This window comes from Patella vulgata, chromosome 1, assembly GCF_932274485.2.
Source record: "Patella vulgata chromosome 1, xgPatVulg1.2, whole genome shotgun sequence".
Taxonomy (NCBI): Eukaryota; Metazoa; Mollusca; class Gastropoda; family Patellidae; genus Patella; species Patella vulgata.
Window position 1 is genome coordinate 41,949,875 of NC_065879.2, and position 14,384 is coordinate 41,964,258.

Genomic DNA, 14,384 nt, shown 5'->3' on the forward strand with positions numbered 1-14,384 from the left:
AAGGGATATCCCCCCTTTCATCTTTCATTCCAATCCTGCGTAAACCATGTAATATTTTCCCACCTTTTCCAAAACTTCTACTCATTATGATAGTGTCCAGACAATATCAGCAGTGAACTAGATAAAACGAAAGAAAAAAATGCCGCGAAGTAGTAATATTTGGAACAATTTCACGATAAGCGACAGCACAAAACTTGCAACGCTTCATACCAGCCTGGGATGCAACGATGAGCCATTGTTGACATCTTCTTTGGTTTTATTATCGAGAATCGTGATAGACAAAAAACTACTGTGAGGACCATTAGTTTATTTCATATAGTTAATAAATTTGTTAATACTTATCAGAAACAATTTAGCCGAAATAAAAAATACAATAACCTAATTAGGTATTGTTCTATTTTGTGATCAGCACACATTGAAAACAGATCAAAGAGGGGCCTCCGTGACGTACTGACTGTGTTCTCCAATTCTATGATTTTGATCATCATGCAATTTGCTTATTCTGTATTCCAATCAAAAGTTTTATCGGGTGGACTGTAAGTTGTACGTTAATGTCTGTCTGCATATGCGCAGAAAAGGTATTCTCAAAAATCGCAATGAGAGAACCGAACTCTCAAACAGTGTGTCAATAAGGATTTAAAAAATAACAGAGACCAGTAAGGATTTTGTACTGTTTATTCTTTCCTTTTTACGGCCCATATGAGAAACTAAATATATAAACATTTAACTAAATATATATATTTAGTCATGTATTACTGGTATGATTTTTAGCAAAGGTATTTACTGAGTCATTTTGAACAGATATCGGCAACTCCAGTATCGGCAAGATGGCCGTGTATCGGCTGATACCGATTTCTCTCGATGTTGAAACCGATAATCGGACCATAACTAGAAATAAACCATAGTAATTGCAATTATTCCATAAAAGTGTGTCATTTGATGATTCATTGTCTCAGTAATATTTTACCATTTTTCATCCAGCTTTGTCCGGGTGATATTTGCAATTCCATTTTAGACTGCAATTATTCACACTAGACTAGTTACATCTAGAATCTAAAGATTAATAATTTCACTTTCTGTGCAAAATTTAACACATATTATGGTTATATTTAACTAATAGATATTGCCAATATGATCACTATGGTGATTTTCTATAACAAAGGTTTTTGCTTTGTTTCTAACAATAGTTATTTTTTTACTAGGCAAAAAAAATGTACCTCAACATTGTGAAATAAGTTTTATGCAATATTTTTCTGTGGAATACAAATTTCTTGCTTAACTGAATAAACAATAATCAATACTGTTTGGCTTTTGTTTTTTTTTTAAATAAATATTTGAAACAATGGTAGACTTGTGGTCAATATCTACACAACTGAAACCAGATATTAATGAAATTTCCTGTAAGAATTCCATTATTTTGAAACACAATCTGAGTAAAACACAGGTCCTATTTTGTTTCGTTTTTTATAGTTCAAAATTTCGTTTTACTTGTCCATTGAAAGTATAAAAAAATGAAGCGAAATATAGATCTGTATAGATTTGGCATGAATAATTATTGTCTACACCTTATTTCCCAATCAAAATAGAAATAGATGATACATGTATGACATGAATAATTATTATGGGAAATGAATGATTATTATGGGACATAAGAGATTGAGAACTAATTTCTGATCTGTGCACTGTAATCTCCTGACATCAACCTTGCAGCTACCACATGTTCCTGATCATATGGTCCGGTGGCTGATGGGGGGAATCGCCACCTGAGCTGTGAATTTTGGAGACCCAAGTTTTCCATGACTAGTTTTTTGCGTAGATTCCAAATCTGTGTGGTGATCAGGCATTTGAGCGGTTGTTTTCAAAATGAAGGGGGGGGGGGGTCCAATGTCTACAATTGGAAAGAAATGTGATTTTCTTAACATAAATGATGATCATGTTATATATTAATAAAACATAAATTTCTAGGACTGCCCATCTCTAATTATGATGCCCCTGGACATCTATTTTGATTTGTGGGGTTGGGTGGGGTGGCGGGTTGCAGGTGCATGTGTAGAACAGTGGGTAAAATTGGTGTGAGTTCATGTTGATATAAATGATGATTTTCTTAGAGTTTGGTAAAAACATTACTTTTTAATGCCGCTGCACCTCTCTAAATATGTGTATAAGATTCCCATTGTGTTGGGTGGGAGGCAAAATACATTTTTGGGGACATAAAACACTTGGTTCAAAATTAACTTGAAAAGTGACTTCTCGCTAGCTTTTTCGTTCAGTACCAATTTCGCCTTTCAAAATATTAAATTATAAAGGTTCTAGATCTCTTGAAAAGTACTATTACAATTTAATATTTTGAATGACGGAATTGGTACTAAACAAAAATGCTAACAAAAAGCCACTTTTAAGGTCATTTTTTAACCAAATGATTTCTGTACCCAAAAATACAATGGGAATCTTATACACATTTAGAGATGTTTCATCAAGCTCTAAGAAAATCATCATTTAAATTAATGTGAACTCATTTCCCGCCACTTTGACCCTGCTCCCCAAAACACGCACACCTGCAACCCCCTACACCACCTCGCCACAAATCAAAACAATTGTCCAGGGACATCATAAACACCTATTTAGAAATACACAGTCCTAGAAATTTATGTTTTATTAATATATGACATGATCATCATTTATGTCAACATAATAACATTTTCCCTGAATTGTAGACATTGGACCCCACATATTTTAAAAATACCCCCTCAAATGCCAGATCACCACCCAGATTCGGAATCTACCAAAAAACAGTTCTAGAAAAACTTGGTCTCATAAATTCACAGCTTGGGTGGCAATTTCCCCCCCTTCAGCCACCGGACTAATATAAAAATTAATAGAAATGTATTTAGGTTTGATTTCTCATTTAGCTTTCAAAGGCAGTTTGCAAACAATGTGTCATAAACATTTCCATAAATATATTATTTTTTTTCATGCATGAAAATGTAAATCTAGCGATAGAAGCGCTCAACATGGATTGGATATCATTTGATCTAAAATTATTTTCTGTCAGTTATATGAATAATGTGTTTAAACATAAAATGGAAGTCCTTCAGTAGCTATAATGCACAAAGCATAATAATTTTTAAAGCATGTAATATCTGGCATGTAAAAAACTGAGATACATGCCCCAAATTTTTAAGAAAGAACATGTTGTAAATATTATTTTTATTTATAAACTATAATATAGATATTACTTCATCTTAGTGTCTTTTCCTATTATGAAAGCATGCCTATGCCCCTATGTCTTAAATGATTTACCATGTTGAATGGACTATACATTCTGAAAATATTGTGGCCTGAAAGGTGTCAACATAGCCTTGGTTGTGAAAAAATTTTGGTGATGTCAAATGGTCACTTTTATTTCAGTTCATCACTTTTTTTTTAATATTCCCCATTTCAATGTACATATACAACTGTCTTATCTTCTTCCATTATTATAGAGCTATTCTGCATAATTATGATACAATACACCCCAATCCTGTATTTTAGGTCCATAATAGATCTATTTGATGACTTGAATGAAATGATTGCTCAGATATGACAAGATTGAAAAAACGGCATACTGTACATAAACCTGCACAGAATTTTATTATTATTCGCCCACATTTTCATTTGGATGTGTATTATCATCGCTCATGTTCGTCCGTATGAAAAATCGTGTTATTAGCTTGTGGTTCCTCTAGAGGTCAGTATTATTATCCGATTTAAAAAAATGTTTGAGTATATCACCGGTACACTGTAATGATGTTGAGTTCAAATTTCGTGAAAATCGGACCAAAAATGCCAGACAAAATGGCTGTCCGTCGTACGCAAATTTTAGTGTGAATATATGGTATATCAAGGTTGTGGACCCTCTAGAGGCCACAATTTTGATCCAATTGTGATGATACCTGAAATACATGTTTATAACCCAAAGATCTTGACTCTTTTCAATAAACACACATATCGGATTGTAACTTTCTGAATTATGGCCCTTGATATTATAAAAATTACATTTTTAGCTTGTGGTCCCTCCAGAGGTAGCAATTTGTATCCAATGTAAAAATACCTTTGAATGTATCACCGTTACACCCTAATGATGACTCAGTTCGAATTTCGTGAAAATCGGACCAAAACTACCGGACAAAATGGCCTCCCACGTACACAAATAGTGTAAATATATTGTATATCAAGGTTGTCGACCTTCTTCGAGGCCACAATTTTGATCTGATTTTTATGATACTTGAAATACATGTAACAATTTTTATCCGATTTAAAAAAACGTTTGAATATATCACTGTTACACCTTAATGATGGTTGAAGATGAATTCGTGAAAATCGGACCAAAACTGCTGGACAAAATGCCAATCCCTCATACGCAAATAGTGTAAATATATGGTATGTCAAGGTTGCGGACCCTCTAAAAGTCACAATTTTGGTCCGATTTTGATGAAACTTGAAATATGTCTTTATAACCCAAAGATCTTGATTCCTGGCGATATTCGCGCATATAGGAACGTAACTTCCTTAATTATGGCCCTTGATTGTACAAAAAATCACGTTTTGTTTAGGTTGTTCTCTATCCATCTCTTGCAAAATGTGGGCGTATCTTGCCTGGCAGCTGCTGGTCCTGACAGATTAATGGCGATGAGAAATCGGACTGTCACAGAAAATAAATTCTTGGTGTCATTCAACATTAAAATTGTCAGTTTTCACTTGATCTCGGAAAATATAAGTATGTTGAAACATGCAATGAGCAGAAAGTTATCTGCACAATGAATTTACTAGTCAGAACCGTATCTCCAATTCGACCTGACAAACATAATTCAAAGATTATTGCATATGTAATTGTGACAAAGATGATGAGAGTCAATGTTGTTAGAAATAACAGTCTTATCAAATAAATTGAATTTAATGTTTTTTAGGGTACATGTAGAGTTTTTTACCAATGAAAAGTCAGTAAAAGAACGATTACAGCTTTATTTTATAAAGAACCAGAGATCTAGTAAGTTTATGCAATATTCATCTGTCGATTTTTCAACTGGGAACAACTGCTTTCAACCAGGCTTATGTCAATCGGGCTGCTTACATCAACTCGAAAACTATAGCAATTACACTTAACATGTGACTGTTTATTTATTTATCACATGATCAACAAAATGGCGAATGCCCTAGAAGGTGTATCCCAAAAGTATGGTCTGTCATGACACAATTCTTTTGTAGCATTATTGTCAACACTTGAAAGATTGGTGCCTTGTTAGCTTCCATTTTGCCTATTTACACAGTCGTATGACCCATTTCTCCTATCGGTTATTTCCATGAAAACTAGTTTTAGTCAGTTGTAATTGTGCTCTATCAACAGCAACTACTAGTTGTCACCAATTGCAGAAAGTTAAACATGGGCAACTGGCTTCAAATGACTGGAACTTGTTGATCAAACACACTAAGGAGAATTCATTTGAAGATAATTTTTGTACCTAACATTATATTTGTTTTTTTTAAATAAATATATGTACATACATGTACATGTATATCTCTAAGCACAAAACATATATTTTCTTTAATGGTTATTAATACATGTAGGTCTAGCCATTTTAGAAGAACGTTTATACTGACACAAAATAAGGTGATTCCTGTAGAAATAGACCTGTATTCACCAATGGCTCAAATATTTACATTATTGATTCGATTATTGAAAAAATAATAAAAAATTGTATTTGTCTAGCAGAACTATATCTGGATATTTCATTGAAAATAGAGTAGGAACACAGACGGATATGCTATAGTTTTAGATTTAATGTACTTGTCACCATTTCCCATGTCAGTTTCATGGTATTTTTATCTATTATTTATAATATTTTTCAGGTCTTCGTATCCGAACCTTCAATTTGATAATAAAACTATTAACATGTATATTATATGTGGTTCGTGTTTCTATGGACAATTCCTACATCTGGTAAGTAGTTTGCAAAGTGTAGTTAACAGCTTGCTGTATTGATTATATCATCACTTCCCCCATTTATAAAATGAAATGTAATTGGGGTTGAACATCATAGTTTTCTGAACCAATCAGGCTATGAAGACAGGCAGTGTGCTATGAGAGAAATTTTGCTTTGATGGTTGTATAGATGGGACCTTGGTTTTTCGGTTCAATTCACATTACTTTTCCTTGTCTTGACCTCCATCATGTACCCCCGATAAGTGGAAATCGGGCTGGGAAATCTTGAGGACAATTTTTAGCCAGTACCTGGATCAAAGGAAGCTTATACATACCGAGCAATCATTGTTCTTCCATTTAAATAGAAGGCACATAATAAATGGATACAAGTAATTTAATTTGTGTGGAAAATACAGGTGTCAGTCAGACGCGGATCCAGGCGGGGGCGCACCCGACGCACGCCCCCCCCCCTTTTTTTTGCGATGGCAAAAATTTGTTTACCCTATTCTATATAACTTGTAGGCTATGTCATTACCCACTGTCAGACAATGCACATAAAAGTCTATTAATCCATAATATGTATTACCTTTTATACGCCCACAATTTCATGTGGATGTATATTGTCGTCGCCCCTGTCCATCCACAATTGTTTGTGAACACCCTACAGTTCTTGGATCCTTTCGATATTTGGCATGTCGGACCTTAACTTCCTAAATTATGGCCCTTGACTGTACGAAAAATTTAGGTCACAATTATTATCCGATTTAAAAAACCACGTGTGAATATATCACAGTTATACACGAATGATGGTTGTGTTCGAATTTCATGAAAATCGGACAAAAAACTGACCGAAATAATAGCCGCCCCTTGTACGTAAATAGTGTAAAAATTATGGTATATCAAGGTTGTGGACCCTCTAGAGGTCACAGTTTTTATCCAATTTGGATGAAACTTTAAATGTATGTTTTTATCATAAAGATCATGGTTCCTTTTGATAATCACACATATCCGAACGTAACTTCCTGGATTATGGCCCCTGATTGGTTGAAAAATCACATTTTAGCTTATGGATTCTCTACAGGTCACAATTTTTTGAGGTACCTCACGTTGAGGTAGAATGTTCAAACTTTGTATATGTGTACATTAGGTGAATATCTTGACAGATTACGATGATTAGCATTTTCTGCTAAGCCGATGCTTTTGGACATGATGACTGATTCTTTTTGAGTAAGTATGATGAAACTTGGTATATAGTTTCACTACATCAAAACCACGACTGACCTCAGTCATAAACATTTTCTCCTCAGGCTAATTAAACAGGGGCGGATCCATGAATTTTTGCAGGAGGTAGTTTGACAGGTTCCTGACGCAATGTATCTTTTGGGGAAAATTTTTGAGTAATAAATGATCTCTATCAACATTTTGGCGTATATCTTGGGTAACCAGAGGTCACTTTGACCAAAAACTGTGATTTTACATAAAAACATACTAAATATATGTACCTACTCTGCTAAGTTTTAGTTTTACTGATGTGCAATAAAATCAATTCTGCACGATTTTGACAGCAAACTTTAAGGAAGCAAAATAGAAAAACAACAACAAACCGCGACTGTGTCAAACACCAAAATATCAAAAAAATTCATCACATAAACTATCATTTATTTTTTTCCAATATGCCGGGGCACAGATAACTTGACAAGAGCCTGAAATAGAGTTTTGCACAGTTATGACTCTAAATATAATGGGGAGAATAAACGGGGTGCATGTTTTTGATGAACAGTTCTATAATGACATTGATAGTTAACGTTCATTAGGACCATAGTCAGACGACCATCTGTCATAGTAGAACCATCTGATGATAAAGCACATGACCGTGACACTTTTTTCATAAAAAATGTTGTTTTACAATTTTTTTTATGTAGTTGAGTAAGTTGCTTGATGCTTTATAAAATGATAAATGTACAATTAAGTGATATGTGTCATCTATTTATTTTGGGATTGATGCCTAAGGTTGACTTGTTTGACAATAATTTGTTTTTAGATCTTAGTATGTAGATTAAACTAGTGTTCAAATATAAGCAACTTCGATTTAAACAGTTAAGTAAAAACAAAACTAAATTAAGCTCTTAGATCGACCAACTTTTGTCAGCTGAAATTGGAAATGAATAATTGAAACAATGTATCTGATCAGCCAGGGTAACCTATAATACAGGGATGGGATTTCGGCCGTATATTCTGGACTTGTCCGACACTATTTTCTAAACGCCCAAAATTGTCCCACCGGGAACATGCCCAATCGGACATCAAGACATTGTGAATAATATTCAACATTCCAAAATTAATATAGTGTACTGAGTGTATAACTACCACTCACCCCGATTATCGTTGATAATAGGCCGGATTGATTAGGTAATTAAGTGATCAACATATTTATCGTGTTATACCGTCTATACACCTACCTTGATTAACTACTTAACCTGCCCTGATTTTCGGATAATTCATCAGTGGCACTTTCCTGTGATCTCGAGCAGCGCACGAAAATTGCTTACTATGAAGCTATGTGATATGAGTCACGTACGCCATATTTGATATGTATCAGACAACTTACACTGGAACCCAGATATCATTTAATCTTGTGTATCTAGCACTAATTTCTTTCACATTCATTTAATATCAAATCTTTGTTTAAAAATTTGTGAAAATCATTTGAAATCACCCAAAATCATCTAATTTTATTTGACAGAAGTACAAATTAGATGATTTTTATACGCCCACATTGAAATGTGGTCGTATATTGTTGTCGCCCCTGTCCGTCCGTCCGGCGTCCACAATTGCTTGTGGACGCTCTAGAGGCTAAAGTTAATATCTGATTGACTTTAAATTTATACACAGTGTTTAAGGTCATGAGATGAAGAAGCCTATTGATATTTAGTGATTTCCTATAATTACTGCCAGAGTTATGGCCCTTGATCACTTCAAAAAATCTTGTGGACGTTCTAGAGGTCAAAGTTAATATCTGATTGACTTTAAATTTATACACAGTGTTTAAGGTCATGAGATGAAGAAGCCCATTGATTTTCAGCAATTTCCGATAATTACTACCAGAGTTATGGCCTGTGATCACTTCAAAAAATCTTGTGGACGCTCTAGAGGTCAAAGTTAATATCTGATTGACTTTAAATTTATACACAGTGTTTAAGGTCATGAGATGAAGAAGTCTATTCATTTTCCGCGCTTTTCGATAATTACTGCCAGAGTTTTGACCCTTGATCACTTCAAAAAATCTTGTAAATGCTCTAGAGGCTAAAGTTAATATCCGATTGACTTTAGATTTATACACAGTGTTTGAGGTCATGGGACGAAAAATCCTGTTGATTTTCAGCAATTTCCGATAATTACTGCCAAAGTTATGGCCCTTGATCACTTGTGACGCTCTAGAGGCTCAAGTTATCATCCGATTGACTTCAGATTGATACACAGTGTTTAAGATCTTGATTTGAACAAGTATATTGATTTTCAATGAATTTTTATGACTTGAACAGCTAAATCCATGATGTTAAATGTTTCGTATACTAAACGTTAGCATGGGGCAGAACTTTATAAAACCAAACAAATTCTAATGGTTTTCTGATAATTACATGAGTTGTTACTCCTAATCAGATTTTAGTGTATTATAAATGTTTCATTACCGAAAAAAGTAAAATATGCGACAACTCTTGTTGACTGCCCGGACGATATAGCTGCTGTGGGCGTATGTTTTGTTGCCTGGCAACCTATCTTTGGTGATTTTAAAGGATTTTTATGAATTTTTAAACATGGATTTGATATTGAATGAATGTGAAAGAAATTAGTGCTAAATACACAAGATTAATTGATACCCAGGTTCCAGTGTTAGCAGCTCTAGGTATAAACATATTATGTTTCATTGCCTTGCTACCTATATTATGAATCTGTTTATTAAACTATTTTCTTTATTATAGTGCTTCTGGTCAAAGAGTGTGTACAAATGGAACTATTCATCGCAAGATGGATCCGGTGGATTTTCATGACAGTCCTCAAATTAATTGGTAATTTATTTTACTACTCTTGACTGGATGATGGTGGTAGACAAGTAGTTATGGCTAGTTAAAAAAATAGTCATCTTTCAACTAAAACCTCTATAGTTTGGCCTAGCATGCATGGGCCGAAAAGAACCTTTTGCGAATTTAAAGCTTGGATCCCAGGGTATGTTCTGATGAGCAGAACAGGGAAGTGTTCCTAGTCATTTAAAGGAAACAAATTATCAAGTTCTAACCTGTGCAGACATTAGCATGCTTTTAAAACAACATTTGATAGTTGAAATTGAAAGACTGAAAACTGCAGTCCAGGCAAATTTTCCTTCCCTGCATTGTTAGTCTAAAAATGATCTAGGTAAATGGCCTATGTTTCAGGCAAAAATGACTAATCCATGTACATAAAATCTTGAATTGTCCTACAGTAAATGTTTGTTCTTTTTTTTTCAGGGATGCTATATTGTGGGTGGAACGTCATTTTGTTGTCTGGATTTGCCAAGTGACAGTCGCTATCATCAGTCTTGCAGAAACATTTTTAGTTCAGTATTTAAGCTATAAGGTAAGTCTTGTAAATACTTACTTTAGTAACCGGTAACCATATCTGTACAATTCCAGTAAATGAAAGAAATTGTTTTAATTGCTTCATTAACAAAATATACTAAGCAGCAAAAGAAACGTCAGGTTGGTATGTTACTCTGCATAAAACTTGCCAAATGTTTTTATACACCCACATTTTCATGTGGACGTATATTGTTGTCGCCCCTGTCCGTCCGAACGTACGTCCATCCACAGTTGTTGGGGACACTCTACAGATCACAATTTTTATCCGATTTCAACGAAACTTGAAATATAGGCTTATCTCCCTAAGATCTCGGTTCTTTTTGATATTGCCATATGTCAGACCGTAACTTCATGGATTATGGCCCCTGATTGTACGAAAAATCACGTTTTTAGCTTGTGGACCCTATAGAGGTAATAATTTTTATCTGATTTAAAAAACGTATTATTATATCACCGTTACTCCCTAAGAACAGCTGAGGTTGAATTTCGTGACAATCGGCTCAAAATGACAGACAAAATGGCAGCCGTTCGTTCTCAAATAGCGTAAAAATATCGTATATCAAGGTTGTGGACCCTATAGAGGTCACAATTTTTATCCGATTTTGTTGAAACTTGAAATGTAACTTTATATCCCAAAGATCTCGGTTCCTTTCGATATTTGCGCATATCGGACTGTCACTTCCTGAATTATGGCCCCTGATTGTACGAAAAAATCATGTTTTTAGCTTGTGGACCCTGTAGAGGTCATAATTTTTATCCGATTTAAAAAAACATATTAGTACATCACCGTTACACCCTAAGGACAGCTGAGTTTGAATTTCGTGAAAATTGACAGAGAAAATGGCCGCCGTTCGTTCTCAAATAGCGTAAAAATATGGTATATTATCATGGTTGTGGACCCTATAGAGGTCACAATTTTTATCCGATTTTGTTGAAACTTAAAATGTAAGTTTATAACCCAAAGATCTCGGTTCCTTTCGATATTCGTGCATATCGGACTGAACGTCCTGAATTATGGCCCCTGATTGTACGAAAAATCGCGTTTTTAGCTTGTGGACTCTATAGAAGTCATAATTTTTATTCGATTTAAAAAACTGTATTATTATATCACTGTTACACCCTAAGGACGACTGAATTCGAATTTCGTGAAAATCAACCCAAAAATTGACAGAAAAAATGGCCGCCGTTCATTCTCAAATAGCGTAAAAATATGGTATATCAAGGTTGTGGACCCTAAAGAGGTTACAATTTTTATCCGATTTTGTTGAAACTTGAAATGTAAGTTTATAACACAAAGATCTCAGTTCCTTTCGATATTCGCGCATATTGAATTGTAATTTCCTGAATTATGGCCCTTGATAGTTGGAAAAATCACTTTCTTGTTAGCTTGTTCTCTATCCATCTCTCGAAAATGTGGGCGTATCCTGCCTGGCAGCCGCTGGTTTAGCTTTTTCTTTATCCATATATCTCTTACAAAATGTGGACGTATCCTGCCTGACAGCTGCTGGTTATTGTATATTTGTGACCACATCTTCAACTTTACCTGAGCAATAAGGCTCCTTCCCAAACACAGGCATCTGAGACAGCACGTCAGACAGTGGGAACACACAGAAGACCCATTAGTACCGATACAGTACGCCGACATCTCACCAGAGAGAACATCCATTGCCGTAGACCTTACCATGGACCGATCCTCGCCATCGACGTGAACGTCTACAGTTTGCCCGTCAACACCAGATCTGGAGACACAGGCAATGGAGAACTGTTATGTTCACAGATGAGAGTCGGTATTGCGTATCAACTGCAGATGGCAGGACCAGAATATGGCGTCCATGTGACCAGCGTTATTCTGACGAATGTGTCATGGAACGAGACTCGTGGGGAGGTCCAAGCATAATGGTTTGGGGTGGAATTGGCCTGAACCAGAGAGTGGGTCCTTTGGTGTTCCAAAATCTTGGTCCAGGGAGAGGAGCCGGCATCAAGCAGTTTGCTACATCGATCAAACTCTCACACCCCACATCATACCACATTTTGCTCGTCATCGAAACAACATTGTCCAGCATGACAACGCCCATGCACATACCGGGATTTTCTACAGCAGAACGGTGTCAACGTTATGCACTGGCCAGCCCTTAGTCTGAACTTAAACCCGATTGAACATCTTTGGGATGAAATTCAGAGGAGACTTAATAACATCATACCAAGACCAAACACAGCTGATGGATTGTGCCAGGATTTTCTGAGAGTGTGGTTCCAGGTGCCAACAGCATTCTTCAATCGTCTTGTTCCATCCATGTACAGATGCTGCGCTGCTGTTATTGACACTTGCGGTGGATACACCAGATACTGATGTATAGACTGTGTACAGACTAAACCTTCTCATAATGTCTTGGAATTCTGATGATTCAATCACTTATGTGTCAACATACTTTTTAAAAAAATTGCTTTGATCCATTTAGTAAGGCATTTTCTAGAATGATTTTTTTGCTGTTTAGTATAGTTTAATTGTCTCCCGTCTGTCTGTCACACTTTTTGGGACACACTAACTCTCTTTCTAATTGAGCTAGAATGTTCAAACTTGGTGTAGGTGTTTATTAGGTGAATGCCCTGATGGAGTTCGAAGATGAGCATTTTCTACTTAAGGTAAGCAGAGATCAGCAATTTGATTGGTTGATGCTTTGGGACACGATAACTTTAGTTCTAATTAAGTGAGAGTGAGGACACTTGGTATATAGTTTTATCAACTCAATAATAAGCATTTTCTGCTTAGGGTAAGCAGAGCGATAAGCAATTTGATTGGTCAAGACTTTGGAACACAATAACTCTCCTTCTAGTTGCGGTAGAATGTTAAAACTTGGTGTAGGCGTCCATTAGGTGAATGCCTTGATGGAGTTTGACGATAAACATCGTCTGCTTACGGTAAGCAGATATAAGCAATCTGATTGGTTGATGCTTTGGGGCCAATAACTTTGGTTTTAATTAAGTGAGAGTGATGAAACTCCGAGTATAGATTCATTATATCACTACCTTGACTAAGTTTGATGATGAGAATTTTCTGCTTACGCTAAGGATCGATAAGCAATTTGATTGGTCAAGACTTTGGAACATAACAACTCTGTTTTTAATTGAGGTAGAATGTTTAAACTTATGTTGATGTTCATTAGGTGAATGTCTTGACTGAGTTCAATGATTAACATTTCGAGCTGAAGCTAAACAGAGCTAAGCAATTTCATTGGTCGATGCTTTGGGACAAGATAACTTTGATTCTATCTGATAGAGAGTGATGAAACTTATTGTATAGTTGATAATCAGTTTGATTGCTTGATATTTTTGAAAAAAAAAAATAAATGTGCGATTAATTAATATGTGTCATCTATTTATTTTGGGATTACGGTGGGGGACATCAGGTTCACTGTTGGCTTGTTTCTACAACTCGTCCCTGAGGACAATTCATCCCCAGAAAATTCATATCAGGACTATTAGTCCCATAGGACTATTTGTCCCCTAGGGCTATTCGTTCCCGGACGATTTGTCCCCATGGACAATATATCCCCAGACTATTTGTCACCTAAGACAATTCATCCCCTAGGACAGTTTGTCCCTGAACAACAATACTGGTAGTTCCATTATCAAAAAGAAAATGTGCGATTAATTAATATGTGTCATCTATTTATTGTGGGATTTCAGTGGGGGACATCAGGTTCACTGTTGGCTTGTTTCTACAACTCGTCCCTAAGGACAATTCCTCCCCAGACAATTCGTATCAGGTCTATTAGTCCCATGGGACTATTAGTCCCATAGGACTATTTGGC

The 14,384-nt window shown here is 35.5% G+C and overlaps 1 protein-coding gene across 1 annotated transcript in view; it reads left to right on the forward strand.

Annotated features, from left to right (window-relative positions):
* The window catches only part of LOC126832505 (potassium channel subfamily T member 2), a 98,576-nt gene that overhangs the window by 33,126 nt on the left and 51,066 nt on the right, over positions 1-14,384 (forward strand). The window contains exons 2-5 of the mRNA XM_050563313.2: positions 4,947-5,026; positions 5,887-5,977; positions 9,940-10,026; positions 10,462-10,570. Coding sequence (XP_050419270.1) covers positions 4,947-5,026; positions 5,887-5,977; positions 9,940-10,026; positions 10,462-10,570 — 367 coding nt within the window. The remainder of the gene's footprint in view (positions 1-4,946; positions 5,027-5,886; positions 5,978-9,939; positions 10,027-10,461; positions 10,571-14,384) is intronic.